The sequence below is a fragment of the Diospyros lotus genome, chromosome 11 (assembly GCF_014633365.1).
Source record: "Diospyros lotus cultivar Yz01 chromosome 11, ASM1463336v1, whole genome shotgun sequence".
NCBI lineage: Eukaryota > Viridiplantae > Streptophyta > Magnoliopsida > Ericales > Ebenaceae > Diospyros > Diospyros lotus.
The window spans coordinates 30357158-30376522 of NC_068348.1; the positions used below are offsets into that span (position 1 = coordinate 30357158).

At 38.9% G+C, this 19365-nt stretch overlaps 5 protein-coding genes across 11 annotated transcripts in view; 2 read left to right on the plus strand and 3 right to left on the minus strand.

The window, feature by feature from the left end:
* Window positions 1-743: 743 nt before the first annotated feature.
* On the minus strand, window positions 744-2160 carry LOC127812833 (protein ECERIFERUM 26-like). The gene is made up of 2 exons (XM_052353359.1): window positions 1738-2160; window positions 744-1667 (listed from the first exon to the last, which is right to left on the minus strand). Exons 1-2 carry the CDS (start codon window positions 2158-2160, stop codon window positions 744-746), a joined length of 1347 nt encoding a protein of 448 aa, XP_052209319.1.
* Window positions 2161-3908: 1748 nt separating this feature from the next.
* Window positions 3909-8913, plus strand: LOC127813245 (V-type proton ATPase subunit c''1). Its single transcript, XM_052354124.1, has 4 exons — window positions 3909-4121; window positions 4233-4310; window positions 8229-8399; window positions 8506-8913. The coding sequence occupies exons 1-4, from the start codon at window positions 4006-4008 to the stop codon at window positions 8675-8677; spliced, it is 537 nt and encodes a 178-aa protein (XP_052210084.1). The 5' UTR covers window positions 3909-4005; the 3' UTR covers window positions 8678-8913.
* LOC127813242 (uncharacterized) lies at window positions 8760-11724 on the minus strand. 4 transcript variants are annotated; one of them, XM_052354119.1, is made up of 4 exons: window positions 11361-11717; window positions 10275-10579; window positions 9676-9886; window positions 8760-9445 (listed from the first exon to the last, which is right to left on the minus strand). In XM_052354119.1, exons 1-4 carry the CDS (start codon window positions 11604-11606, stop codon window positions 8927-8929), a joined length of 1281 nt encoding a protein of 426 aa, XP_052210079.1. In that variant the 5' UTR covers window positions 11607-11717; the 3' UTR covers window positions 8760-8926. The 4 variants fall into 4 exon arrangements, with proteins under 4 accessions (XP_052210079.1, XP_052210080.1, XP_052210082.1 ...); XM_052354120.1 differs by having other exon boundaries at window positions 9303-9555; window positions 11361-11724; XM_052354122.1 differs by having other exon boundaries at window positions 9303-9544; window positions 11361-11722.
* A 455-nt stretch (window positions 11725-12179) lies between these two features.
* Window positions 12180-17209, minus strand: LOC127813244 (uncharacterized). Its single transcript, XM_052354123.1, has 7 exons — window positions 17043-17209; window positions 14152-14194; window positions 13975-14067; window positions 13813-13875; window positions 13549-13644; window positions 13361-13438; window positions 12180-12573 (listed from the first exon to the last, which is right to left on the minus strand). Exons 1-7 carry the CDS (start codon window positions 17207-17209, stop codon window positions 12487-12489), a joined length of 627 nt encoding a protein of 208 aa, XP_052210083.1. The 3' UTR covers window positions 12180-12486.
* Window positions 17210-17426: 217 nt separating this feature from the next.
* The window catches only part of LOC127813240 (carbon catabolite repressor protein 4 homolog 6), a 44805-nt gene continuing 42866 nt past the window's right edge, over window positions 17427-19365 (plus strand). For all 4 annotated transcript variants that reach the window (XM_052354115.1, XM_052354114.1, XM_052354116.1 and 1 more), the window contains exons 1-2: window positions 17427-17592; window positions 17728-18178. In XM_052354115.1, the coding sequence (XP_052210075.1) occupies window positions 17503-17592; window positions 17728-18178 (541 nt within the window). In that variant the 5' untranslated portion in view covers window positions 17427-17502. The remainder of the gene's footprint in view (window positions 17593-17727; window positions 18179-19365) is intronic.

The window sequence follows — 19365 nt, forward strand, 5'->3', positions numbered from 1 at the left end:
CTAAATAGTTTCCCATATTATTATTGATTGGTAAAATATTTCAAATATGATGTATGAGTAATGTTATGGTCAAACTTTCACACATTGTTTTAAATAAAAGGTATTGTTTTTAGTTCCAAAATAATTTGATTGATTAATGAAAGAATAATGTTAGGAGTTACGATCGATGATATTGTTATTAGTTATGTGTCGCATCTTTATTAAAAGATGTGTTAGGCAGAGGAGATAATGGCACATGGTTGTTTCCTTAGTCTTCTCCAATAAAAATACGTCACATAATTGATGACACTATTAATTTTAATAAAACGTTATAATATATAATGCATTTATTATCAACTAAAAAATATTTTAAAACTTAAAAAATAATGTATATTATCAAATGATTTAACCAAATACCAAACTATTTTATTTTTCTTAAAACTCACGAATTTATAAAAATATTTCCTATAGAGGTGATTTTATGACCATAAAATTGTTACAATAATACCCAAAACATGGATCCCTTCAATAATTTTGGTCACTTTGGACAATGGTTTAAGGGCACACTTTACTACATTGGACAATCTTAGTCACAGAGCTTAAATTATCTAAACTTCTAGCTACATCTTAATTATTGAACTTTTAATTATAAAATACTATTGTTCTATTATTTTGATAATGTTTTTAATACAAATTATAACTTGCTATCATTAATTTTTGTAATTTGTAAATCATATATATATATATATATATGTTTATGATCATCAGTATTTGCTAGCTCCCATTGAAACAGTAGGGTTAAAGTGAAGCAGAAGCTCATCTTCACACAGCTTGGCAGCTTCGTCTTCTGCAAGTGTAACCATGGCTACCCTGCTAAACTTACCCTGTGGCGATGGAAGGATCAAAACCTGCCCCAGCCCAGTCACAGGCTCAGTGTAACAAGAAACATGAACTTGATTGAGACCCTCTTCGAACACTGCTGAATATGGCTCCACATCTTCAAAGTCAGCACAGATCAAATCACAGCCATTCATCTGATGATCATCATAGTCAGCGATCCCTAGTTCCAGCCACTCAACCAGATCCATAGCCTCCTCTTTGTTACCCATCTTCTTCACCTCTTCTCTCACAGCCATGGCAGGTTTTTCCAACCCTTTTTCGTCTAAACCCGCCCCGTTGACCTTACTGTACGCCATGCAGTTCCCAAAGAAGCCCTTTTCCAAATGTAGGGTTTTTCTCATATCCATGCATATGGACATGGGTATGAGGCCGTTTGCTTCTCCTTTGGCCTTGCTGATGCATACCCAGAACAGCGCTGCCAGCGCCTCGAAAGGGGTCGGGTTCTCGCCAGCCCGGGCCCCGGCTGCCATGGCCATGCAGGAGTGCACCATTTCGTCCGTAAAACCCAGGGTTAGGGTTTCATGTCTTGTTGCTGCTATGGAGGGGGCTGCTGGCTTATTCTGTGCATATGATTTGTAGTGATTGATTAAGTCTGAATGGGCCTTGTGGGTGGTGGTGTTGGCCGCAATTCGTGGCTGCAGTGGGTGGAAGAGCGGCGGAGAGAGGATTTTGCCGCCGTGGGTTACGTCGGCCCATGCCTTGATGAATATGGTGGCAGAAATTGGATCAGCTAGGAGATGGGTGCAGCTCAGCCCAATTGCTAGACCACCTTCTTCAAATTCTGTCAGCTGCAACGCCAAGTTTTATCTTAGAATTCACTTGAAAATATTGATAAGATGATCGAAGCCACAGCCATACCTGAACATAAAAGGTGGACCAGAAGTAGGGTTTGTGAAACATATCTTCCCAGTGAACGAGCTTCATCTCCTCCGCGCGGCCCCTCCGCCGGAGCCACTCCTCAACCCCGCCCTCGGCCGTCGCCTCCACCAACCTCACTCCGGCGTCGTTACACTTCACCCTCCACCGTCCCTCATCGTTCTTCACCAACCTCCCGGTCACAACCGGATAGCTCGACAGCATCTCCGAGATAGATTCTCTCAGCCTCTTCGTCCTTTCCCCGACTTCCCCGTCCTTCGGAGCACTGTAATAGTAGACCATCCGGAAGTGGCTCCCCTCCATCACGCGCCCGAGCGCCGGCGGCTCGTAGAATTTTCCGGGCTGCACCGGCTTCGTGCTCACCACAGTGCGCTTGCAGACGGTTTTGATCGCCGGCGGAGCCATTGCCCCTTTTTCGACAAAAACAGTGGTTCTTGTTGCTACCTGTGTACAAGAACATATATATATAGAATAATCACCTTCCTGTTCTTGTTCCATAAACAACGGGAGGCTAGCTAGGTACTTGGAAATGGTCAGTTTTCCATGGCTAACAGAAGAAACAAACCCTTGATCTCTGGGCAAATGCAAATTTCATGACTCATTAATTTGATAAATCTATCCCAAGCAAGATGTAGCCATTTTTTGTTTTTGTCTCTTGTAACTATATTTTAACGGCAGAAAAACAATTATTATTGAGATTTTAATTGCCTTTTAAAGTGCTTTTAGCTTATAACCAAATCGGGTGTTTTCACGAACATCCAATAACATAAAGTCTTAAGTAAAAAACTTGGACCGAATAAGCTCTAAGTCTCTAATCCATGTGATCATAAGTTATGAAAATAATTTGTGTTTGTTAATCTAAGATATGTAGTGAAAAATGTGAGATATGGGAAATATTTTTGAATATTTGTCTTTTTAAACGTATTTGTTAAAATTATATGGTGATCATTGAAAAAAAAGTTATGTGATTTCTTATCTTGATTTTTCTAGATATGCTTATCTTTCTCCATTCTCAATATAAGTATATATTTCTTAGTGTTCTCTAGTACATTCTAAAAAAAATTAATAAACAGTTTGATAAAAATCTTGAAATACTTCGTAAACTTATTTTGATCATTCCATATATTAGTCCAAAAAATATTATAAACTTATCTTTTCTTTTTTTTTTTTATGAGCTAGGTGTCCGAGCTTCTCTCGAATAATCCTGGGGAGAGCGATCTTCTCCTCTCATTTGCCCTCCGACATTCCAATCTTATCTTAATACTATTTTATCTAATTTATTTTAATAAATGCTACTTTATAGAATAATGGTTAAGGTTGTAATATGAAAAAATATATGATTTTTTAGGATTTTCCTAAGACTGGATTAATAATGCGCGCAAACGTTTTGGAGGCGTCATTTCAACTTTTCCTAAACATTTCCATTTTTGAAATGCTAAAAAATATTTGTAGGCTGTTTTTGCAATTTCTAGACTATTTCGAGGTTGTTTTGTAATATTAGGAAAATATCATAAATAAATTATCATAAATGCATTTTCATCCACGAAAAAGTTTTTTAATTCTTTAACCAGGTTAGAGATAGAATTGTTTTCATCTCTAACTTAAAATTTTTAAATTTATTGTTTGTTCTTAAAAGTAAGTAAAAATTTAAATTTATTGTTTGTATTATATTTGATTATTTTTTTTAAATTAATTTTTTATTTTTAATTAGTAAGTCATGGTTTATGGATGATAGAACTTATGTTTATTTTTATTTGAATATATTATGAAATTTATATTTATTTTTTGATTGAATAACTATTTTTTATATTAAAAATTATATTTACAATTTTTTTTATATTTTTTTATTTACTCGTCTCCGCACTTTTTGTTTCCTATGTTTTTTAAAAATATTATTTCCTTATTTTTGTTTCATGTTATATCTATTTTTTATTTTCATTTTCATTTTCGTGCGGTCAATAATCCAAGTAAGGGCAGAATGGTCATTCCAGCATTTTAACATGTAAATTCCGAAAAAAGAAATCATTAGCCAAATTAGAATTGGTCTAGATGGAGTAAACCAAATGGGCCGGCTCGTAAAGAAAGGCCTGTCAAGGCCCATTAGCATATCAGGCCCATTATTACTCGTGGGTGCCCCCCCCCTCTCTCTCTCTCTGTCGATAGAATTTGGATTTCTAAACGCGAGCCTATCAGATCGTAGAAAGAGAGAGAGATTAGAAACCAGAAACCGATTCGATCTCAGCTTCGGCAATGGGGCATTTGGCGTCAAGCTCGTGGTCTCGGGCCATGTTACAGATTTCTCCGTACACCTTCTCCGCCGTCGGCATCGCCATCGCCATCGGCGTTTCTGTTCTCGGCGCTGCTTGGTACGCTCTAACATCCCCCTCGCCCTTCCTCTCTCACTCTCTCTCTCTCGCGTGCGCCACATTGATGTGCTGAATTTCGTTTCGATTTTTTGTTTTGGCGGTGCTGTTCAGGGGGATTTACATCACGGGAAGTAGTTTGATAGGTGCGGCAATCAAAGCGCCGCGAATCACTTCCAAGAATCTCATTAGGTACAAGCCCTAGCTCTGTTGCTATTGAAATTTCGAGTTGTAATGATCTTGTCAATTGCTGGATGGGGATGACAGCTTTTTTAGATTTATTTTGATGCTTTTGTATAATATGCTAATATTGAATGCGTCGATGTGTTGACATGTAAATCGAGTGTGATTTAAATTGATTCCGAGAAGCACGTGTGATAGTAAATTACTGAATTTACATATAGATCAAGGGTGACTTGTCAGTGGAGTTAAGGGACATTGTATAGGACATTCTGAAATATAATAAGGAAATTAGGTGCAGAAGACTGGAAGCTAACCGTAAGCCTTAAGTTGGAGTTCAGCCATTGCTTCTTCTACTTGATATCACAAACATGTAGAAGCCAGGCAGTACCACCCCTGGTACTGCAAATTGTGTTAAACGTCCCAGTTCATGGGTAGAAAGCGACCCAGGTCGCTCTTGCCAAAGATGGCAAACCAGATTTTCAGATTGGTTTTCGAAAGGTTTTGGGTTTTTAGGATGATTTGTCATCGAAGGTTTTTTGTTCTCAACATGGAAGCATCAACATAGATTGAAGAGTGGTGATCCTGCCGGTGGTGGTTGGAAGTTCATTGCACCAACAACATTTTGTGTGTGACTGTCACTTGCCCGTAAACAGGTTGTGTGTGTGGGCACATGGACTTGATCTCCAACAACTTGCTTTCATCGGCAGTGTCTTCAGTGGCAGGCGACCCACCCCCGGCAACTATTTTGTTGTTCTTGCAGTAATTTGTTTGGCTTCTTGCTGTGAACAGATTGTGTGAGGGGCTATGTATTCTTTTTTGTTTTAGGTAAGTATGGGGGTAGTTTATTCGGCAAGTGAGAACGGTTGTTTTCCAATGCTCTTTAATGTTTTGTTGATTTACAATGCTCTTAATGTTTTGTTTTTGTTGTTCTCCAATGACTTCCTTTTACATTATCTTTAGTTTTTCTTTTACTATTCTTGCTATTTCTTTTGCGATTTTTCCAATTAATAAAGTTATATTGAATTAATATTAATTAATACATTGAAGAACTCAATGACCACGACATTGACAAAGAGGATAAACATCAATTGGATTATTTTAAAATAGTAATAAAATTATTAATTTTTATTTAAAAATTATAAGATATATTAATTTAGTTAGTATAAATCAGTGTTATTAAAGGTCCAAGGCGCACTAAAGCTCAAAATGGTGTTGGAGCCTAAGGTGCAAAACGAGGCATGTGCCTAATGGAACTAAGCTCATGCTAACTAATATATATATATATATCCTAATTGAAGAATAAAGTATAAAATAGATCCTAACTCCTAATAACATATTCACAAGCATGTTATCAAGAAAATTAAAAAATTCAACATATATTAATGAAAAGAACAATAAAAAATGTCAAAAGATGCAATTTAAAAGTCTTTAAGTCAATTTAAATTAAATCTTAAACAATTTATAGGTCTTAAATTTTAATTAAGATTAATTAATTATGCAAAAGACAGAAATACATGGAAGTCTAGAATTCATGTAGCCGACCCCACATAGTGGGATAAATGTTGGATATGTTGTTGTTGTAATTAATTATGCATTTTAAATAATCCAAAAATCATCCTCATTATCAAGATCAAACATTTTCATATTTTTATCATTAGAAGCATCATCTCTAATATCCTCTTCTTCCACATCATCTCCCTCTCCATCTTCATCAAGTTCAAATTCAGTTGGAACATTTGAAGTAGTAGCCTTTTTACTCATTGTCAAATTTATAGTTGAAGTAATAAATATAAACCCTAAATAGTACAAAATTAAATAAAATAATAAACAGTAAAATATAAGGCTTACAAAATAGTTAAAAGGGTCCAAGTGTGCCTAAGCCCAAGGTACCTTGGGCCTAAGCACACCTTGTTGGTGTGCCCCTGCATGGAAGCATCCTAGGCACCCAAGGTGTGCCTAGATGAGCCTTGCACCTAGGCGCGCGCCTTTAATAACACTGGTATAAATTTAATATCAACCCCCTACCCCTAGTTAATATTCAAAACATACTATGATCGCAAATAACATACCAACCAAGGCTACCCCCCACGTACCCCTTTTATACTAAGTCACGTACCCTGATTTCGATCCGAACCCCAACCCCAACCTTGTCCTACGACTTGTATTGTGCAGCGATCTTGGGAACTATGATCACAAATATTCATTGTCAGTGCCACTTACCATCTCTTAGTCTTTGTTTTAGTTATTAAGTGACTAGCGCCCCCCCCCCTCCCCCCCCCAAAAAAAAAAAAAAAAAACATGGACACACACACTAAAGAAAGAAAAGCAATGGCCCATAAAGAATGTTTGGTTAGGGGTTAGATTTTGGGTTATCGAAGACCATCTACGTGAATTCTGATCTTATGCTGAAAAGGAGCATAATGTCTTTATATATGAAGACATTAGTCTCCAACTGCATTTAATTGCATTGCTGGTTGCCATTCTTGGCAAAGTGTGAAAGTGATTTTTTTGACATATTCATAAATTTGAAACTGACTCTTTGTCAATCAACTGGTCAAATTATATGTTGCTGCAATTTTTTCCTTTGTTATTGCAAGTAAGCTATGAGAACAAAGACAATGGTAGTTTGATTCCTTATCCCTGTGCCATATGGACTTGAAGTTTCTTTGTTTGATTTTATTGTCAAGTAGCTGAAATTTAAGGTAGACAAGTTAAATGTTAAATGTTTGGAGGCAACAGAAAAACAGATAACAACTTAGCAAACCTTAATCCCACTAGTTGGGGTCTGCTAGCAACAAAAAAAAACAGAGAAGAAGATGATTTAAATTCTGTTCATCATGTTCCTTTAGAAAATTTCACTATGATGCAATTGTGAAATTAATCTCTGTATAGGTTTCAGCAGCATGGAGTTTCTTTACTTCTTTCTTGAAGAAGTATTCTTTTCTCAGATTGTTATGTTAGTAGGGCATCCAGGATTAGTTCGGCTTGCTAATGAACTTTTTATGCATGACTGAAGACTTTAGGACAGCCGAACTAATCCGAAAGCGGAGAAGGATCGAGAAGAAGAGATATATATATATATGTATATATATATATATATATAGAGAGAGAGAGAGAGAGAGAGAAATTTAGAGGGAAAATTGAGAAATGAGGCAATTCAATTGTATTGGATGCCTTTCAAATGAGTTGGGACCGAGCTTTTAAACTTGTCCTCCGCGGGAAGTTAGCGCCAATAAAATGGTTGCGACTCCTGAATCCAAATTCAAATGCTCAACTACTTACAGCTTATTACAGCCATATCCTCCCCTTATTACAGTAATTACCGCTGAGGTACACAATAAAGGGCAATAATAAGTAGACATTCTGCAATCTGAAGGGCAGACCTTAATGTGCTTTTTATTTGTAAGCATGTGCAGGAAGTGCATAGACATGCACTCCTGTCAATAAAATGGATGAATTGTTTTCCTCCATTGTAACATGCTGCAAAGAGTCTTTTTCAAGTACCAGTTCCGCAAGGAAACAAACTGTTTAAGCAGCACTCATCAATTCTAACCAGGTGAATGAATATTAAGGTTACTCATTACAGGAGTTACAAGCAAGTATTGAGATCCATGTTGACCCAAATAGCAGTACATTTCATAAAAGAACGGCCTTCCTTCATCAGTTATGATACTTTTTGTTTTATTTATTTTTTTTGTTTATTATTTTTTCACTTGGACTTCTTTACGTTATAAAATCTGAATGACATTCATGGGTGCCAAGTAAGATCGTAATTTTACCTAATTTTGTAAGTGCTCTTAGTGTATTCTTCTGTCAAGCAGTAGATACATTACAATGAATGGCAACTCGACTCAACTTCTTAAGTGCATTATCTGTGCCTTCAAATATTCTTTTTAACTTGATGCAACTTGGTTTATGTTTTGCCAGCGTAATCTTCTGCGAAGCGGTTGCCATATATGGTGTTATTGTGGCAATTATTTTGCAAACAAAGTTGGAAAGTGTTCCGGCATCAAAAATATATGACCCGGAATCACTGAGAGCTGGTTATGCCATCTTTGCCTCTGGGATTATTGTGGGATTTGCAAACCTCGTCTGCGGGTTTGTGTCACTATTTCTTCATTTAAAATCACCTGACCACTGTTCAATAGTCTTTTTCTTCAATTGCATCACTTATAACATATGCTTTATCAATCACTTTATTCAGGCTGTGTGTGGGAATCATTGGAAGCAGCTGCGCATTATCTGATGCCCAGAACTCCACACTATTTGTGAAGATTCTTGTGATTGAAATCTTCGGTAGCGCACTCGGGTTGTTTGGTGTGATAGTCGGAATAATCATGTCAGCTCAAGCGACATGGCCTTCTAAAATAGCTTAGCTTGTCATTTTTACCACTCCACCAGTGTCGTGTATCTTCTCTCAATTGGTGGCTTGAGATGTGTTCTTTTGTTGCCTATCTAAAAAATATAAGCTCCTTCTGTTCCTATTGATGTGGAAAAATCGAAGAGGAGAGCTTTTGAATTTGTTGGTGCACCAAATTGTGATACACTTTGCATGCTTGTATTTAACGTCTACATTACATGAAGTCCTTAAAACATCAACTGAATTCTCTTATGCTTGTCTTTACTCAACTACATCTAGCTAGCGATTCAACTATTGCAGGAACATGAGAGAAGAAGGGCATGTTCTTATGCTGAAGCTCTTCACATTCCCCGGGGCTAGCTGTCATCGGATCAAAAGCCCTCCTGTCAGGGAGAACCAGACCCTGCTTGATGCGACCCATTCTCCTTGAGTGCAGGACCTGCTTCGTGGTTACAGGAACCCTTATCGATTGATACTCTTCCAGTGCCGAATGCAGATTCTCAGCTCCCCACTTCTCCAGGCACTTGCCTAGAACTGCTGCATCTAATAACGACATGTTTGTGCTTCTAACACCATGAGGGGTTGTTGGATGAGCGGCATCTCCAACTAATACCAGGTTGCCCCAGAAAACCTGCTCTGGTGGTTCACAATCATAGATGATGTTTATGAAGGGTTCCTTTGTTGCTTTCATGACTTTAACCAGCTCTGGAGCCCAAACCTTCTCTGCTTCTTTGAGCATTGCTTCAATCATGTCTCTGCTTACTTTCGTCGTCACTGAATTCCTCTGCTTTCAAGTTTTCCCACCAGTCAGTTCAAATTTGACAGCACCACAGTGTGTAGATAAAGCATTAGAGTTGTGATCCAATTGTTCTTGAATTCATCCCTATATCCTTCCTCCAAACACCAGTTAAACAAATTTGAGACAATTTTTAGGAAACAACCACATTTCATATGAGGATATCATGGGATATAAGGTTATAAATAAAAATGACCAACTAACTAAGTAAATGGTACCTGAATTTGAGGCTCCGGTTGACCAACATACCAAATCCAGTTCATCCTTTTGTTTGGGAGCTCGTAAAGAACAACATGAGTTCTGTAACCTAAATCAAAGTACAGGCATTTGCCCAGATCTGGATATGCCTTCTGTAGGCCTGTAATTATCTCTGAGTTCTCATTGTCCGAAAAATCAAGCACCCCTCTCCATGCACAATAGCCTGAGTATCTGCAAGGCTCAACAATATTGACACTAAATCTATGGTGAACTAGCAGCCTCACCAGAAGGCATATATTTCCAGACAAAAGGGGTGCAGTTGTTAGTCTCAAATCATTCACAAGCAAGAAAATGTAGTTCGACCCTTGGACCTGAATAAGAAAATTTGATCTGATAGAATGATTTTTCCATATTCAGATTAATGCCAATCCAAGTGAATTCATGAGTAAAGTGCAACCAATTAACCAACCAACAAAACTACTTTTTGCATCGAAACTTAGAAGTGTCAATTAATGTGGCTAACGTTGAACCCGATTCTGATAACCCATGATTAGAACAGCCAAAAGACCATTTTGAAGAAGTTATACAATTAACAATCACTACAAGTTAGGTGCCAAACCTTAATTTGAGGTCTGGAAGAAAGATTTTCCGGATGGAAGAAAGACATCCATCTGCTGCGACGAGCAAATCACCTGCTATTTCTACAGTTTCATTGGTTTGAAGAACTTTAGCCTTTATTTTGATGCCGGCATTCTCACCAGAAGTGCACAAAGAGAGGAACAAATGACCCCAAAGAAATATGCTTGGTGGCAGGGCATTGTATAGAAGGCTGTGGAGATCAGCCCAGTGAGCTGCTCTAAAGTTGAAGTTTTCATCTCTTGTCAGTGTCCAGCTGACTTTCTTTTCCCCATCTGTTGCTTGATTCTACATGAATTAATTTTGGTTTATCAGTCATTTTTGCCTATGACATTTAAATGATAAAAACATAACACTTCAGAGAACCATCTTGATTAAGGTCCTCTTGAGAAACCAGGGAAAAGATCTGGCAATTAGGCGGAGGGGGGTAAGCCCCCCCAAACCAGGATTCTTCAGGTATACGTGTAACTGATCCTATAGTCGGAAGGTCCGCAATCATAATGCCTCTCAATCCTCTCAGTCCCTACAACTTGACGCGAGGCTAATTTAAGCATTGGAGAGCTTGTCCCAGGGACGACTGGGACAGCTCTCTCACGTTTGCAAGCCGCCAGACAATCACTCTTAACTCACCATCCTACTCTACCAAAACACCGCTCTTCCACTGATTCGGCTCTTGAGAATGCACAATTGTGCATCATCAATTGCGTGTTAGCTGACAACTAATATAAAACTTGTCAACTGTTATTATACCACCACATGAATTATTGAACCATCCTGTCAAACTTACGCAAAAAGGAAAAAAAAGAAAAGAAAAAACAATAAAAGGGAAGTAGACTTGCTCAATCATATGTCCCAGAAACCTCCATGGATATAAATTTTCTATAGAAAAAATCAATTTGCAGAGGATATATATATATATATGCTGGGGGAATATGTAATTAGGGGAAGTAGACTTGCTCAATCATAGATCCCAGAAACCTCCATGGATATAAACTATATATATATATATATATATATATATATAAGATGGGGGAATTTGTAATTTGGGGTGTAGATGATTATGACGTACCAGATCAATGGTGAGGGGGACGGTGGCGTCACGGAGGAGATGGGTGGCTCCGACCCAGGAGTCGATGAGCCTCTGCGCCAAGGGGTCGAGGCCGAGGCCGGCGCCGGTGGGGCTGCCGGTCGGAGGGGCGGCTGATTTTTCGAGCACCAACACCTCCCACCCAGCCGCCACCAGTGCGTGTGCGCACGATACACCTCCGATGCTCCCTCCCACCACCACTGCCTTCCCCTTCTTCTCACGCTTCATCTCTCTCTCTCTCTGGGTTTGAAATTATCAGTGTATATGAATGGATGGATGGGAGGGATCCTTTGAGCTGGATTCCTGTGAACTAGGGGACAACAAGGTGGCAATTCAGTGTTAGACTGGACTAAGGAGGTTGTCTTTAGTTCGAGGGTGTCTGTCGTGTCGGGTCCCACATATAATTTGAGTGGCGCAATTGTATTAAAGTTAGATTTAAGGACGAAAGATTAATGATGTAAAGCTTACATTCATTAGTATTAGTCTTATGTTACCATTTGGTCTATATTTGAGATTGATTTAAATTTTTGTTTATAAACCCCCCCAAGGGGCCATAAGAAGTGTAACTTCTAGATCTTACGAAGAAATATTCCAAAGATTAATTTTGAAAGAGCGGAAATTTGGCAATACAATGTAAAAACAAAGGATAGGTATCAACATACCTAGAATTCACCCACTGTGTGAATCTGTGATTCCAGGTCATTACTGATCTGACGATGCCTTTATCAACTGCACAAATGCCAAAAATAGTATGGAATCACAGTGACATGGAATAGCATACTAGGCTCGTATGGTAACGGTGTATCTGTCAGCAATACCCATCACCATGTGAAGAAAGGAAGGAAGAAAATATTTACTTTTAGTGCTCTTGGAGGATTATAATGAATTGATGAGCTTTGTAATCACGTTATAGCATACATCCAGCCGCCCCAGCCAGCAATGTTTACATTTGAGGCAGGGGTTTTGTTTTATTACATATATACATACATACATAAATACATACGTACATATATGTACAGAATCTGGGTAAGCAACACCAGTGCTTGAACAAGAAGAAGAAGATATGGTCAGAAAAGCTATCTTCCCGGCCACCCCAGGCCGATGACAATCAGTATGCCACCCCGCCGGCAAAGCTATCCCCGTCGTGAAGAAGAGACTCTGTCAGCCAATAGCCATCCCATGAACCACCAACTCTCTGCAAATTCCAATCCGGAGTCAATTGCAGTACTGGCTAATGAGAGTGAGAGGGCAACATTAGAACTGTGTGCAAAGCAGTGGTTCTTCCCTTTTCCCTAGTGAAAATATTCATCAAAATACTTTCTAACATTTAAACTCCTAGACACGAGATGAGATAGAATGGTTTCATAGAAGATATGGCTATGGGGAGGGATGGTTGAGAAGCTAGAATTCACGTAACTGGTTGGATTAGAGCATGGGATTGTTGTTGTTGCACGTTCAACCGTTTAACTCAGACATGATGATCATTTCATGCGCCTTAGGCCATATCCAAATCATTAACTTGCTACACTGCATCTAATGAGATTGATGACCAGATAGACCTCTGAAATACATAGACCAACTTTCTGCGTATGATCAGTATTGGTAGAATGTGTCTTCTTTTACATACAATAACTCCAACAACAATCACAAGTCCTAATTTCATTTGGTGGGCTGTCTTGTTTTTTCCTTATCAATACATGAAAGAAGTGTTCACTATGGGCCCATATACACGCATTTGCAATGGCCACTTCTTCATATTTTGGCAAAAATTAGATGTCTTTAAACATCAAAAAATAGAGATATAAAGATAAAATAAAAAAGTGACCAAATCATGAAACAAGCCAAGACACAAGTGTCACCTGTCCACTGTATGCCACAGGTCCTCGAGGCAAAAATGTAAGGAAGGAGAATGAAATTGTTATTCATTAAACAAACATCTATCATCATAACCATTTTTATACAAATGGAAGTTATGAGCAAACCTGAACCATGGTGAACTGAAATATTTCTTCCTCCTCAGGGCGAGCTCCACGTATCCAAACCCGCTGCTTGTAACGATTCTGTTTCACATTTTAAACATGCATATTATCACTTGGAACATTGTGGATATTTAAATGACAGCATTTTTAGCCTCGACCAGATCTCTGATCAAACATTAAGTTTTAGGGACCTCCTTCACATGCAAGCTGCTCAATATGTTCCTCTCCTTGTGACCGAGCAATACCCGATAGGTTGAATGGTGGAAAATCCGCCTGAACCTTTCAAACTGCAAACATAGGTGAGAAGCCCAAGCCACCAAAAGGCATTAGGAACAGAATATCATATGGACTTCTTTAATGGAAATGTTTTATAGGTGCTCTTGAGTAAAAAAAAAAGAGCAAAGGAGTCCTGAAATACCCTTACAATCATGGTACAGATGAAATGTTTGACTCACCTGCCCCAGGTCAAAGAACGGCCCAAAATAGGTAGATCTTTCAAAAGGATCAAATCCAGCAAACTGGCATAGAAAGAGACATGAGAATTTTGGAGCAAACCTTCTCTTGACATAATAAAAAAGAACAACAAATGATTAATAGGATCTGAGATTAGAAATTACCCTGTACATGACTTCAATCCCGTAATCTTGTCGTGGCTGATCATTGAACATCAATGCATCAAGCTGGTGATTGACAGCTTCTTCTGCACTAAGCTAAACAAAAATATCAAAGTCAATCAAAAATAAGAATTAAACTAAAATTATGTCTGGTGACTTTATACTGGATAAGAAAGTTACATTTAGTCTTGGGCCAAAAGGTCTCTTCCTGCGAGATTCAAGCCTGCCATACCATCCATTATTGGTGGACCACAGAATGGTTAGGTATAAAGACTACAAGCAAACCCATAAAAAAACAAAAAAGGACAAGAAGTAAGCTTGAAATTGCATGATTGCTGTTGCTGTACCAGCCGGAAGAAAAAGAAAAACAATTTACTCCAAAAGTATCCAAAAGCATTATTAACCTGACTTAAAGTAGAAATCCTTGTCTTTTCCAAGTAATTCAAAGATTAGAATCATGAAGGGTGAGGTAATAAAATTGCAAAAATCATGTTTGGATTTATGCATATCCCTTAAAACCCATCTTATCTAAGTCATAGTTACACAGTTTGTGCCCCCCCCCCCCCCCCCCCCCGGGGGAGAACTACATTTCTGATCGGGCTACAACGCATATTGGAATGGGGAGGGATGTGACCCGGATTGCAAAAATGGAAATCCCAAATATAAAACTTTAAAGTGACTTGATAGCCCAAATTCAAAGGTCTAAACTCAGAAATCGTTGGGAGATGAAAGAAGTTCACCTTATCATTAAGCTTTTGTGATGACTGTTAGCTTTAAATTTGTTGTGTTAACATTCAGTTTTTTTTTCCCCTTTCCTGTTTCTGGTCCTACTGTTATGGTTTTATGTTATTGCAGACTTGCTTTTCATTAAGGTGAACCTTATTTTCATTGCAATATCTTATGTATAAAACAAAATTTTTCCTTTGAATTCTAAAAGCATACCAATACATTATTCTAAGCGAACCAAGAACCAAACTGGCATACCAACTAATCCTACCCCCTAAAAATGCGTACCTAGTTAGGTAATGTACCTCATACCCGAATACATAACATATAACGATCCGTATAGCTATGATCTAAACCAATAATTTAAAGGGGTTTGCCAATTGGCATGTTTTTAATTGTCCAAAGAGAATGGCAGATTATTGATGATACTACACAAAATTAAAGCAGGATAGTTAACATGGAGAAGTTCATTTAACATTTTATGTCATCCTAAAACCCTTCTAAAGCTAAAGGAAAGTTCTATTTAACAGGTATAAGACCATCTTTGTTGCATCTTCTAAAGCTAAAAGGGACATTACCATCTTTGTTGCACAATGCAATTTAGTATTAACAAGTACAAAATATGAGCATAAATGATACAAGAATCTTATGATGTATTTCTGGCCATACAAGAAAAGAAAAAAAAATCAGAAATAAGATTATTCATAATAAGATTGGAATGACAACTATTAGAGATAAAAATGCACAAAACCAATTAAGATAATTTGGCGCATGAGAAAAATATTAGAGACATAGTTGTGAAGTGAGTGAGATGGAACAAGAGAAATTTGTAATAGAAAAATGCTAAAGAAAACTTGATATGACCATGAAAATCTAGAATTGTTGATAAATTTTTTTGGGGATTCTGTATAACATGATTCTAAATGTGAATAAATTCACCATATTTAAGGAGTTATTTACCCCCACTATAATTATTACTAGCAAAATACCTCCAAGATTAATCGAAGTCACAAAACCATACCCAACAATATTGAAAATTTTAATATAGAACAACTCGGTATAAAAGGAAAGGGATCGTAGCATTGAGTTGGTGGTTTCCGTGTTTATTATATTTAGCTTCATTATATATTTATAATAAGAAGAGGTGCAAACTAAAAGTTGTGTGATGGAGAATAATAATAAATTTCTTTCTTATTTTTTAATTAAGAGTCTAAATATTTTGCAGAAGTTCAATCCTTCAACCTATCCATTAAATCAGTCAATAAAAGAGTCTTGGGAAAGTTAATTCCCGCAGCTAGGAGTGCAGTCAAAAGTAGTAAAAAAGTCATTTATTAAGTTTGTTAAGAATCCAGTCTTAATACCTTCTGCTACTTTACTTCATATTTACAGCCAGATATCTGAAATTTTTAGGTTCCTTGTCAGGATCCTACGGGAACATGGGATAAAATTGCATTTTGCTTCCTATGGTGCTTCCTATGGTTGTAACTAAATGTTGTAGATTGTAACGGTAGGTAGATAAGTAGTTAGTAGGCAGTTGGGATGGTGTAGTAAGCTGTTAGTCTGTTGGAGGATGTAAGCAACAGATGGTTAAGCTTGTAACTTCCAAGGATTGGTGAAGAAGGGCTGTATAAGAGCTCCCAATTCAATAACAGGAAGGGTAGGAAGGAATTTCATAACGAATTGATAGTCTCTTTTCTCCCTCTCGACTTCTCTCATTGCTTCACCTCCCCCCCCCCCCCCCCCCCTTCTCTCTCTCCTAACCCTAATTTTCTTCGCCGGAGGAGAAATTCCCTGTCAGGACCCGAGGCCCTGACATTCCTGTCCAAGGAGGTGGACTCCTCCCACATATCACCTTTATCCCATTATTCCCCCTTCCTTAACCTCATAAAAATTCCTGGGCTACATCATCGTGTCTCTTCAAAGAGGTACTTTGACACAATTAAATTATTTCATTTCCTTTATTCCTTAATTAATACAAATTATACAACAAGAAATTTGTAGTCCTAGTGGGATTGAGGCTAAGTGATCAGATGATGGTCATTCTATTGGCATGTTTGTTTGGAAACTTAATCCAGCAAACCGGATTAAGGGGTCTATCATTTCCATTAGCAAGCAGCCATTGGCAAATTGGATTCCCAAATATGAATTACAAGATAATTCCTTACGTGTGCTATAGCTTATAATAAAAGAATTTCAAGACTTCGCAATTATAATTTTAGTTCTTTCTTCCTCTTCCTCTTTTCATCAACCAGAAATTCAATCAGTAACCAAGCCAATCGAAAGGCTCTACTCATAACAATTGGTAATAAGAAACATCGAAGCATCAATCACAAAAAGCCTCGTACCAATCGGCGGAAAGGAAGTCGGGGACATCTGCCGAGGCTCGGAAACGCGGCGGCCGAATGCTTTTATGGCCATCCAAGGGCTTCGAGACCAGACGCAGAGACTGTGGTAATGATAAGGCACAAAACGACATCGTCCTCTCTCTCTCTCTGGGCACTGTTGTTGACATTTCGGGAGGGACGGGTTTTATGGCGGGGTTGATCGGTGGATGTGAGCCGTTGGATGGTCTTGAGATACTGCATCAACCAACGACGTCGTTTCGCTCTGGAATCATGGGACCCACGAGTTAAACCAGATAAAGTTTCAAGACCCGGACTTTTGTCGGGTCCGGAGTAGGACATGGGTAAATCACTGTAAATATGAACCACATGTTCAATTTCCCGGTTTACCCGAACCGATGACCCATATAAACGCCCAGGAGACAGAGAGAGATGTTTCGAGGAGCCACTGGACAAGCGCGCTATGCTCTCACGATCTTCGTCTCCTTCACTACGATACCTTGCCGCCACAACAACCACTACGGACGCCGCCGCTATGTCTTCTCGCTCTCCCGTACGTTTCCTCCAAACTCCTATCTATAAGCATTCCTATATATATATAAGTGTGTGTGTGTGTGTGTGTGTGTGTATTATGCGTGCTGCTTGTTTGTAATAGACGGTGAGAATCAGGTTATGTTTACTGTCACAGTATAGAGGCGGTAGAAGCGGTGGTCAGAATCAATGGCGTAGAGGATTCTCCGGACGAGGCGACGACGAAAGAGGCCAGTTCGTCACCGGAGACTCACACTTCCGTTCCGTCAGAGACGCCAATCGAGGATTCCGTCCCGTGGAGAGGTCAAATTTTGCTAACCCTAGCCGAGGTCCTTTTGAGCGCCAACCATGGCGGCCTTTTAATCCAAGACATCGACCGTCTTTCAACGCTCCTCCGCCTTACAATGGTCCCCCGCCTTTCAACCCAAGACCTCGACCGTCTTTCAACACTCCTCCTCCTTACAATGGGCCGCCGCCTTTCAATTCCGGGCAGCTTTTCACCAGTCTGCCGCCTTTCAACCAGAGCCAGCCGTTTCGTCCTCGGCCTCAGAAACCTTTGGATTTCCGGCATTGGGAGTTCGCCAAACCTGGACCGCCTTCTGACTCTGGTAATCTCTTCTATTAAACTATTATTGTCGGAATTGATTCACTGGATTGTAGTTTGTGTACTTGAGCATGAAAATAATCAATAGATGTCATTCAGATGTATATATCTGGCATTATTTTGAATGTCATTTTGAAGTCCTTATATGCAATCAGAACAAGGTGTCATGTCCCTACGAGGATTAGAAGGGTAATATTGTGATAGAGATATAATAAAGGGGTAATATTGTAATAGGTTTATATTAGTTTGTTAGGAAATATTTAGTTGTTTGTTAGGAGCATATGGGTGTTGTTAGAAATTAGTTAAGGAGCTATTCAAGGCCTATAAAAAGGCCCATTGTAAGAGGAGAGGGCATGCTGATTTTGATATTGAATTCTCAATTATCTCCAAGATTTCTCTCTAATCTCTCTCTCTCTCTCTCTCGTTCTTCTACTATTCTCCCTCCATTCTTCTTCAATTTCCCCTCTATACATTCTATTCTTGACCTTAAATGAATCGGATCCTTCCGATTTCCATTCTAGTATTAGGCTAAACCCTAGGATCATGACAAATGGTATCAGAGCAGTCAATCATTGGCTGTGGACTTGATTCCAGTTGAAGGCAACTACTGTGGTGAGCGGTTTCCCTTGGCGATTGCGGTAAGGCGAATTTCGACGACGAGCACGAATTTAATCAGTTGTGTTGTTGGTGCTGCCGCTTTGATTGGTCAACCATTTTGACCCAGACGGTGAGAAGCAAATCTGGATGACTTTTGGAACCCATCACAGTTATCAGATTTTCGGATATACCTGGCGAGAGCAAATTCGGGGCCGTCGACTCCTTTTGCTTGATTTAATCGAGCCCAGATTGAGAAGGCTTGAATGGAATGAATTCTTAAATCAAAGCCGGTTTGGTCAGATTGAGAAGGCTTGAAGGCGATCTGGGTGAGGCGAGCGCGGACTGTGATGGTGATCAAAACTGGTTTGGCGAAACTTCGGCAATCTTGGTTCGTCGCTTGAAGGCAATTCAAGAAGCAACAACTTCCAGTGAAGACACGAAGGAGAAGTAGGAGGATTGGATCGCGGCCAAGACTCCAATAATCTAGACCAGACTTGAAGACGAGCAACCCAGGAGAATTCGCGAACTGGAGCGGACGACGAGTACAGGGATTCCATCCAAGTTGACAACACTGATAGGTGAATTGGTTGTGGA